The sequence below is a fragment of the Ptiloglossa arizonensis genome, chromosome 8, assembly GCF_051014685.1.
Source record: "Ptiloglossa arizonensis isolate GNS036 chromosome 8, iyPtiAriz1_principal, whole genome shotgun sequence".
Lineage (NCBI taxonomy): Eukaryota > Metazoa > Arthropoda > Insecta > Hymenoptera > Colletidae > Ptiloglossa > Ptiloglossa arizonensis.
In genome coordinates, this window is record NC_135055.1 from 13996123 (window position 1) to 14006696 (window position 10574).

Genomic DNA, 10574 nt, shown 5'->3' on the forward strand with positions numbered 1-10574 from the left:
AACACGCTTACATTCGATCGACAATCGAGCAGTTTTCCTATCAGTGCTGCGCCATTATTTCCGGTGTTTTGATATTTATTACATATTGAAACTACCGTTGTTCAATATCGTCGAGTTCGTCGAGTGCAATGATAAGCAACACCTTCTCATCCGGTGAAGAAAAATCTACGAGACTTGTCAATACTTCGATCGTAACTTTTTCCTACAACCACTTCGATACGATATTACACCGATTGTAAAAGAACCGATAATACGCAATCGCAATGCAAGAATTGTTAATACGAACTAGAGAGTTAACTGCAAAGATATCACTTTCGTAAATGAAAATAACTCGACACGAAATAAATAATAAAACAATCGTTTCTCACAACACTGAAGTATGTGAACAATGATGATCAAACACTTGGCAGAATCTCAGTAAATGTGCAGTATACGAAGTCAACTTTGATTCACTGTCACCACTCTCGTTTTATATTCGAATAAACATCAATTGTTCGTAACATTGTAAATTCGTTTCGTGGCTCACTCGAATTGTATCTGGCACTGGAGAAATGTTTGAATCGAACCTCGTTACTCTCACGTTCGCTGAGTATCAAAAGTGATGACGGTGGATGATTTTCAGGATGTTTGTGACGATGAGCAGTGTTTGATGAACCTCTGTCCACACGGATTGCACAGTCTCTGCTCCATGTGAGTGATTCTGTACGAAGCAAAGTATTTCGAACAGATCTTGCATTGGTACAAATATTCACTGATATTCTGATGCATGTGCAACTGCAGGGAATATTGTTGGCAAGTGCCTTGTGAATGCATAGAAAGCTTTGGGTGTGTAAGTTGACGTGATTGGAAAGGTTGCTTTTGGTGGAACAGTTCTTCTCGCAAATATTGCACTGAAACGACTTTGGTTCTGTTTTCTGTATCCTGTGGGCAATGTGTTTGCGAGTCACCAGATAAAGCTTCTGTGAGTAAGTCTTCTTGCACTACTGGCAGATGGTTTTTGGGCTCCCCTGGATTAAGGGTAGCCATGAAAGTCTCGTTATTCCGATCGTGTATAGTTTTAGGATCGACATTGCCGTGGACTCGAATCTGATGAGCTCTCAGGACAGACATTTGTTTTTCTAACGACAAAAAGGACACTCGACGTTTCTCTCAAGAGTCCTTAGGTGTTTTTCAAAGGCCATCTGGGAGCCATAGCTGTCGTGACACTTCTTGCAACGTAATTGTTTTCTGTGGTACCTGAAAATATGTTTGCTCGTCTGTTCCTCGTTTTTGAACCTCCTTTGACAGAGTGGACAAACGGTACGCCAATTTTTCAGAACACCATCCACTCGTTCCTTCGACGAATCAGTTACTGGTACTTTTTCAAATCTTTTAACTTTTTCTCTCCCCTTTCACCTTTTATTCTTATCCTCTTTCGCAGGTTTTTCTTTTTTCTTCCAACCCCTCTTCTTGTTTCTTTTTTTCAATTTACACTCTTTATCGTTTTCTTCAAATTTGATTGGCTTAACTTTATCTTTAGTAGGCACTCGCTTGGCAAACTTTTATTCTTATCTTCTTTCGTAGATTTTCCTTCTTTTCCAACCCATCTTCTTGAGACAAGTTGAGCTCCGATTCGATCGGACAGATATCGAAACTGTTGTCACTGTCATAGGTTTTTCCTTAACTATGTCTATTTTGAAACTGTTACTGACTTCAGTCATCAACGAATCACTGTTAACTTTGCACAAAGACGAATCGTAGTTAACATCCGATAACGAACGATAGTTCACTTCACTTAGATACAAATCATCGATAATGTCGCTTTCATCGTCCTCGTTCATTGACTCTTCGCTACTGTCGTTGTCATAGTTGCTTAATTTGTATCTGCCATTCTTCCTGGTCCGGTACAGAAGATCCGTTGCATTCTATAAAAAGTGGTTGCGCTGAATTCTGACGTTACTGCGTTTTGTTGACATCCTGAAACACCCATTCGTTTAGTCAGTGGCACGAAGGTCACGATTCGCTCAATTAAACAAAAAGTACCGATAATCGTTACGATTCTCAGCGAAATCGTTTCCGTGCCATTAGGGATCTAGTTTATTTCTCTCGTGGTTGTCGATTTTGATAATTAGTTACAACGTTAAATGAGAGGAAAGGAAAGTAAGTAGAGAGACGTTACGAATGAAATAAATGAAAAAATTTGTACAAAGGATTTAATTGGAGTGAAAAGTAACGTGAAGTGATAAGTATGTTGAACATTGGACCAATGAAATTTCATTTTGAAAGTTAATATAAATTTTACACACCGTATCGTAAATCGTGTTAGCGAAACTTGCCTGAATTTCCTTACAAAACTTAATTAAAAACCTACTGGCTGATTATTGGCCATTACAATTACTATATACTAGAATAACTGTTTATTTAATTTTATTAAGTTCTACATAGCAAGTTTTACGTGAAGCGCATGATGGCAAGAGTATAAATATATATAAATAAATATATATATATATATATATATATATATATATATATATTTATATATTTATACACGTTAAACGGTAAAGTGATATTTCACCTAATCACACATTTATAAGGGGGTGGAGCAATACTTTACACGTTTTCGTCTCGATAAACAAAGTATACGATGCTGCGACTCGTGAATACTCCGAACACCAAATTCGTTTTGCAATCGGTTACGATTATGCTACGCTTGATACAATGAACGAACCAGTCCTACGTAACCACAATGGAAAACCTGGTAATACAAAATGGCGTTATCGGTACGATGAAAGAACGTCCGAAGAATCCACGATAAAGCGTTCGATCGAATCGTAGAAACGACGTTCGCATTCGTCAATGAAGAAGTAACTCAACGCGAAGCTTTGAACCGAGACAACCATTGTCGACGAAACTTTTTAAATTTATAAACGAAACACGACCGAGACAAGTGCGACGCAACGTTGTACAATTATCCACGATTACGAAGCGACACGAATAAACGGTTACGCGACAGCAGATCTTTCGTTTGAACGTTCCGTGCTCCTCTCAGTCCGGTGTAATTGCAAGCACAATTCGCAACACTCTCTCCGAGTCCACGTCGATCGTTCATGGAGCCGACGGTACCGTCGCTTCACCATCAACGCAAAATATTCTAGATACCGACGAACCCTCATCTGGACTAATCCCCGTCGCTGTCCAGACTACCAAGGTAAACGGGTGGCGGAGGTGGATGATTTCCAGGGTGTTTACGACGATGAGACATCATGCTGCTCCGTTGCGTGAACCTTTGCCCGCATAGATCGCACTCGTACGGCCTCTCCCCCGTGTGAGTGATCCTGTGCACCCTGAGTGCAACCGACGAGGCGAACGATTTCGAGCATACCTTGCACTGATAAGGACGTTCACCTGTATGCTTGCGCGTGTGCAACTGGAGGGAGTACTTGTTGGCGAGTTCCTTGCCGCAATGGGAACAGAGGAAACTCTGGCTGTGCAAACTGGCGTGGCTGCGAAGATTGCTCTCGGTGGCAAAGTTCTTGTTGCAAACGTTGCACTGAAAGGTCTTCGGTTCCCTTTTCTGTATACCGTGGGCGATCCGTTTGTGCGCCACCAGATAAGACTTCTGCGGATAGGTCTTTTCGCAGTACTGGCACACGTACGTTTTCATCCACAGTGGATGGGGTTTCGGTTCGTCCGGATCGCTGTTGGTCATGTAACTCTCGTCGTTACGGTCCCGTATGGTTTTCGGATCGACGCTGCTGTGCACCCGTATCTGATGCGCCCTCAGCCCGGACATGCGTTTGTATTTCTGATGACAGAACGGACACTCGACGTAGGTGTCCTTCTCGTGAGTGGTTTGGTGTTCCTCGAGCGCGTTTTGCGAGCCGAAGCTGTCGTGACACTTCTTGCAACGGAACGGTTTCTTGTGGTCCCTGAATATATGCTTGCGCATCTGTTTCTCGATTTTGAACTTCTTCTGACAGAACGGACAAACGGTACGCAAGTTCTCCAAGATATCATCCACCTCTTCCTTCGACGCGTCGGTTGTCGCTGTTGCGTTCACCTGTCCCTCCACCTGGCCCTTTTGTCCATCGCTGTTACCCTCATCCGTGGTCTTTTCCTTCCCCTGGGCTCGTTTCTTCTCATTCTCCTTCTGTTTGACCTTCTTGTTGTTTCTCTTGCCCCTCGCCGGTTTATCTTTGTCCTTCACGGGCAACGATTTCGCTGGCTTCTGCGGCAGGCTGAGCTGCGGTTTGATCGGCACGACAACTTTCTTGATCTCGTAGGACATCGAACCGTCCTCGTCCTTGATCGGTATCAGAACACTCTTGATGATGTTCAAACCCGTCTCGTCTTTGACCTCGACCGGTACGTACATGCTTTTGATTTCTCTTGTTATCGGGTCTCTGACCGGCACCAAAACCGTCGGCACTGTCTCCATTGGTTCCTCCTTAACTATGTCCGTTATGGAACTGTTACTGACTTCGTTCATCAACGAATCACTGTTCACCCTGCTCGACGGCGAGCCATCGTTCACGACCGACAACGAACGATAGTTCGTTTCACCTAGATACAAATCATCGTTAATGTAGCTTTCATCGTCCTCGTCCACCGAATCTGTGGTACTGCCGTTGCCACAGTTGCTTTCGATTTCGTTCCGCATACTGTGGTCTTCGTCCTCGTCGGATATCGGAGGGTCCTTGATTTGTATCGGTAATTCGTCCTGGTCCAAAATAGGGGATCCGTTACATTCTATAAAAAGTGGTTGCGCTGGATTCTGTGTAGGCGTTTCTGCGTTCGTCGACATCCTGAAACACCCATTCATTTAATCAGTCGCACGAAGGGATCGATTCGCTCAAGTAAACAAACAAACAAAAAAAAGGAAAAAAAAAAAAATTGCACACAACCGATAATCGCTACGATTCTCAACGAAACCGCTTCTCTTGCCGTCAGAGATCTTATACGGTCTCTTATGGATGTAAATCTCAGTCAATAGTTGTACGTTAAACGAAAGGAAAGGAAAATAAGTAGACAGAGGTTACGAATTGCGTAAAATGAAAAACTTTTTGGAAAGAATTTAATCGGGGGAACAGAGAGTTCCGTAGAAGCGACGAGTCTGTTAAACATTTCGGCGATAAAGTTGCATTTTTGGAAGTGAACGTAATTTTCACAGACCGTAGCCGGAACTCGTATAAATTTCTCTTTAATTAAACGATCTATCGGCCGATTATCGGCCATTTGCGATTACTGTGTTCTAGAATAACCGTTTATTTAATTTTATTAAATTCTGTACAGCAAGTTTTACGTGAAGTGTGTAATGACAAGGGTACATCTATCTTTCGTGATAATCCGTGAATACTTGATTTAATCGAACATTTATCATGGGGCGGGAGATTCTTTTGTACCTTTTCGTCTCGACAAACAAAGTCTATGATGTTGCGATTCGTGAGTATTTAAATCCTAAAATTTTGTCTGTATTTTGGTACAATCGTGCGACGCTCGATACAATGAACGAACCAACCCTACACGACTACAATGTAAGGTTTAACGATTCAAAATGGCGTTGCAATTTTAATAAAAAAAAAAAAAAAAAAAAAAGAAGAAATCTCTGAAGATCCACACTGAAAGCGTTCATCGAATCGTAGAAAAACGTTCACCGTTCTCGATGAAAAAGTAACTCAACTCGTGAAGTTCGAACAGAAATAACCATTCTTGACGAACAAGTGTGTCGATCGCGAAGATTAAACTTCTTAAACGTAGAAACGCAACGATGACGAGTGCGGTGTACCGTAACATTGTACAATCGTCCACGTAACGAGTAACGCGATAAAAGTTAATGCAACGGTAGACATTTATCGAAACGTTCGATACACATTTCAGTTTCGTGTCACTGTAAGCACTCTTCGCGACACTTGTTTCAAGTCCACGTTAATCGTTCACGAGACCAGTACCATCGATCGCGCAAAATGTTCTAGAAGCTGACGAATTATCGATATTAATCCCCGTCGCTGTCAAGACTGCCAAGAAAAACCGGCGGTGGCGGTGGATGATTTCCAGGATGTTTGCGACGATGAGCCATCATGCTGCTCCGTTGGGTAAACCTCTGTCCGCAGAGATCGCAGACGTACGGTCTTTTCCCTTTGTGAGTGAGTGTGTGCACCCTGAGTGCAACCGACGCCGCGAAAGTTTTCGGGCAGACTTTGCACTTGTACGGACGTTCACCTGTATGCTTCCGCGTGTGCAACTGCAGAGAATACTTGTTGGCCAGTTCCTTGCCGCAATGGGAGCAGAGGAAGCTCTGAGTGTGCAAGCTGGTGTGACTGCGTAGGTTGTCCTCGGTGGCAAAGTTCCTGCTGCAAACGTTGCACTGGAATTTCTTCGGTTCCCTCGTGTGTATACCGTGAGCGATACGCTTATGAGCCACCAGATAAGACTTCTGGGGGTACACGTTATCGCAGTGCAGACAGACGAAGGTCTTTGTTCCGGACTGATTGGTCCTTTGATTCTCTAGGTTGTAACTGGCCAGAGAATCCTCCTCGCCGAGTTCACCGATGGACTTTGGATCCACAGTGCTGTGGACTCGTATCTGATGCGCCCTCAGCCCGGACATACGTTTGTACTTCAAGTGGCAGAACGGACACTCGACGTAGGTGTCCTTGTCGTGAGCTGTCATGTGTTTCTCGAGGGCATCCTCCGAGGCGTAACTGAAGTGACACTTCTTGCAACGATAACGATTCTTGTGCTTCCTACGGATGTGCCTGTCCATTTGTTTCTCGTTGTTGAAGCTTTTCTGGCAAAGGGGACATATGTTTCGAAGATTCTCCAGTATCTGATCGATCTCGTCTTTCATCGTTCGCGTTTCTGGTACCACGATCTTCGATTCTTCTTCCGCGATCTTCGTTTCGGTCTTCTCCTCCTTTCTCGGCGAGTCGCTCCTCACACCCGATGCAACTTCGATTCTGTTCTCCAATTTTCGTGGATCACGTCCCTCGAGTTTCTTCGGAGCTGTAACCTTCTCTTTCTCCGGTTTCGGTTTAATGGGTCGGAATTTCACCTGCAACTGCTTGCTCCTCTTTTTCGGCAAACCTAGCTCCGGATTGATCGGCACCACGACCTTCTTGATCTCGTAGGAGAGCGATCCGTCCTCGTCCTTGATGGGTATAAGAACGCTTTTAATAATGTTCAGTCCCGTCTCGTCCTTGACTTCGACCGGCACGTAGGTGTTCCTGATTTCTCGCGAGATTGGATCCCTCACGGGGACCAACACTGTCGGTACCGTGTCCATGATTGGTTCTTCTTTGATCTCATCGGCTACCGAGTCGTTGCTTATTACAATCGGTAGTGAGTATCTGTTAACCCTACGCGATATCGCACCATCGTTAACTTTGTTCGGGATTGTACGGTAATTCACTTCACCAAGATACATATCATCGTTAACGTCACTCTCATCGTCCTCTTCTTCCATCCGTTCACTACTAATACCACCATAGTTGCTGTCAACATCGCTCTGCACACTACGGTCTTCGTCCTCGTCGGAAATCGGAGGCGCCTTAATTTGAACCGGTACGTCATCTTGGTCCAAAATAGGGGCTCCGTTACATACTATAAAAAGTGGTTGCACTGGATTATGTGTAGTAGGCGTTTCAGCGATCGTTGACATCCTGAAACATCCATTCATTTAGTCAGTCGCACGAAGGGATTGGTACACTCGAGTAAAGAAAAAACAACTAATTATTATCGTTACGGCGGTCCGTAGATCCCGATTCTCTGCCTATTCGACATCTCGCTTATTTGTCGGTAGATTTTCGGGTGTTAGTTACATATTCGCAAAATCGAAGGGAAACGAGTGGGTGGATATTACAGATTGCACGGTTGAAAGTTAAAGATCCTACGAAAAGGATGCAATTGAAAGAAAATCGATTTCGATACAAGCGATTGGATCTCTCGAAACTTCAACGAAGTGATTTCATCGTGAACTTAGTATTCATTTACGATTGGTATTACTTACACGCACATGCTTCACAGCATCTAGCTCAATGAAGTAAACAATCGCTTCACACGTCGCATTGGGGGGACATCTCTACACCATAGTACAACCATCGTGAGATTCATCGAACTCAAACAACCTATTGAATCTTTATTCCTGATACGTGAAACAGAAATATTGATAAATGTTTCGAGTAATGTAGAAAGAAGAAACATCGAGGCAGAGAGTTCTATTAAATGATCAATAGTTCTCTTTTAGTCACAGTTATCACTTGTACGCAACACATCTGTTTTATATTACACTTGTTCACACCAACTGTACGAGACGTGATAAATAAATTGCCACGGACACTGATCACGCATAGATTTCAGATTAATATAGTCCTCTGTACTCGAATACGATACGTTCTTAGTTCAGACATGCGTTCATACTTTAAATAAGCAGACGAAACACTCCACTTAAACATCCTCATCGCAAGTTTCGTGTGTTTTTCGAAAACATTCTCGAAGACATTTTTTTTTGCAATTCCTGCAAATACGTCTGTCCATTAGTTTCTCGTTATTCGAGTTTTTACTGAAAAAAGAGGACAAATGTTTCGTAGATTTTCTAACATCTTGTTCACTTTATATTTCGTTGTACGTATCGTATTTCTGCTACAATATTAGTTTCGTTGTTTGCATTTTTGCTCGAGCTTTCCTTCTTTCTCTTTCGAGTCTTTCCTTTGTACCGATAATCCACTTTTACTTCGTTCAAATGAAAATTATGGGTAATGTCACTGTTTTTTTACTATTATCAAAATTGTTGTCAATATATTTAAGTCCTTCGTACTACGGTCTTCGTCATCACTGGAGGTGTTTTAACTTGAATCAGTATGTCATCTTAATCCAAAACAGTAACTCCGTTGCATACCACAAAAAGTAGTTGCACTCGGTTATGCGTAGTAGACACTTCAGCGATTGCACATCTCCTGGAACATCCATTCGTTTAGTCAGTCGCACGAAGGAATTGAGATACACGAATAAACAAAAACTAATTATCATCAAACGTGTGTCTGTCAACAGAACTGGTTCTCTGCCATTCGCGTATTCGAATGTTACCGCAGACATCGAGTGTTGATTACGTGTTGACAACACAAAAGGAAAATAAGTGGGCAAACATTACAAGTAACACAATGATCGTTGAAAATCCTATAAAAAGGCTGTAATTAAAGGAAGAAAGATTTCAGTGCAAGTGATGACTCTGTTGAACACTCGAGCGAATTAATTTCATTACGAATTTAATATCCATTTACAGTTAATGCTACTTACAAAGATACGCGTCGCAGCTTCCGGATCGATAAAGTAAATGACCTCTGTACACCATCCTTCAACGAACGTAAAACTCGTTAAACTCAAACGATAAACTATCAAATATCTATTTCTAACGCGCGAAACAAAAATATTCATAAATATTTCAAGTAACATAGAAACGAAAAAAAAAAAGAAAAAAAAAACATAAAAGCAGACTTCTGTCAAATATTCAATGTTCGTTTCAGTCTACATCGATTACGAATCGCACAGCGAATCAACTTGCGAATCGTGCACCAGATTTGCGAATAATTAATATCCATCGCGTTCAAGGCTTCGAAGCAAGATCGGGGGGACCGGTGGATGATTTCCTGGATGTTTACGACGATGTGTCATCATGCTGCTCCGTTGGGTGAATCCCTGCTCGCAAATGTCGCAGACGTACGGTCTCTTTCCAGTATGGGTGAGCTCGTGCACCCTGAGCGCAACCGATCTGGTGAAAGATTTCAGGCAGACTTTGCACTTGTACGGTCGTTCACCGGTGTGCAGTCGTGTGTGTTGCTGCAGTGTGTCCGCATTGGCGAGTTCCTTGCCGCAATGTGCGCAAAGAAATCTCTGAACGATCGAGGTGGTGTGGACACTCGAGTGTCTGCGAAGATTCCTCTCGGTGGCAAATCGTTTCTCGCAGACATTGCACTGCAACTTCTTCGGGTCTTTGATCTGCACGTCGTGTGCGATGCGTTTATGAGCGACCAGATAGGACTTCTGACGGTAAACGTTGTTGCAGTACTGACAGGAGAAACTTTTCGCGCCCAACTGACTCGATCTCTGTTTCTTCAGTTTGTACTTGGACTTCGAGTCCTCGTTGCACTGGTCGCGCAACGATTTCGGGTCCACGGTGCTGTGCTCCCGGATCTGATGTATCCTCAATCCAGCCATACGTTTGTACTTTAAGTGACAGACGGGACACTCGACGTAGGTGTCCTTGTCGTGAGTCTTGATGTGCTTCTCCAGAGCGTCCTCGGACGCGTAACTGAAATGACACTTCTTGCAACGGTAACGGTTCTTGTGATTACGACGAATGTGCCTCTCCATCTGTTTCTCGTTGTTGAAGCTTTTCTGACAAAGGGGACAAATGTTCCGTAGATTCTCCAACATTTGATCCACTTCGTCCTTCATTGTACGCGTTTCCGACACCGTCTCGGGCTCTTCGACATTTTTCACCTCGATCCTCTCTTTTTCTTCCTCTCTCCGCACTTGCGAATCCTCGACACTTCTCTCCACCCTTTGCACCGTTCCCTCTTCGATCTTCCTGCCCTGTTGTT

The 10574-nt window shown here is 43.3% G+C and overlaps 4 protein-coding genes across 5 annotated transcripts in view; all 4 read right to left on the reverse strand.

Moving 5' to 3' along the window:
* The window catches only part of LOC143150679 (uncharacterized), a 100982-nt gene that overhangs the window by 37992 nt on the left and 52416 nt on the right, over positions 1-10574 (reverse strand). The gene's annotated exons all lie outside the window — the stretch shown is intronic.
* On the reverse strand, positions 1540-3256 carry LOC143150524 (uncharacterized). The gene is made up of 2 exons (XM_076318861.1): positions 3147-3256; positions 1540-1904 (listed from the first exon to the last, which is right to left on the reverse strand). The coding sequence occupies exons 1-2, from the start codon at positions 3150-3152 to the stop codon at positions 1548-1550; spliced, it is 363 nt and encodes a 120-aa protein (XP_076174976.1). The 5' UTR covers positions 3153-3256; the 3' UTR covers positions 1540-1547.
* Positions 2556-6053, reverse strand: LOC143150514 (uncharacterized). Its single transcript, XM_076318851.1, has 2 exons — positions 5928-6053; positions 2556-4784 (listed from the first exon to the last, which is right to left on the reverse strand). The coding sequence occupies exon 2, from the start codon at positions 4781-4783 to the stop codon at positions 3158-3160; it is 1626 nt and encodes a 541-aa protein (XP_076174966.1). The 5' UTR covers position 4784; positions 5928-6053; the 3' UTR covers positions 2556-3157.
* Positions 5013-9559, reverse strand: LOC143150513 (uncharacterized). Of its 2 annotated transcripts, XM_076318850.1 has the most exons (3): positions 9271-9559; positions 7985-9161; positions 5013-7637 (listed from the first exon to the last, which is right to left on the reverse strand). In XM_076318850.1, the coding sequence occupies exons 2-3, from the start codon at positions 7990-7992 to the stop codon at positions 5972-5974; spliced, it is 1674 nt and encodes a 557-aa protein (XP_076174965.1). In that variant the 5' UTR covers positions 7993-9161; positions 9271-9559; the 3' UTR covers positions 5013-5971. The 2 variants fall into 2 exon arrangements, with proteins under 2 accessions (XP_076174965.1, XP_076174963.1); XM_076318848.1 differs by lacking the exons at positions 7985-9161; positions 9271-9559 and adding an exon at positions 7721-7946.

What these genes read in the sequence shown, in the direction of transcription:
- LOC143150514 (XM_076318851.1), bottom strand. Translation starts at nt 4,783, where the DNA reads ATGTCGACGAACGCAGAAACGCCTACACAGAATCCAGCGCAACCACTT.
- LOC143150513 (XM_076318848.1), bottom strand. Translation starts at nt 7,758, where the DNA reads ATGTCGAATAGGCAGAGAATCGGGATCTACGGACCGCC. An exon ending in ATCGGGATCTACGGACCGCC is followed by an intron (nt 7,638 to 7,720) that starts GTAACGATAATA and finishes TGGATGTTTCAG; the next exon opens with GATGTCAACGATCGCTGAAA.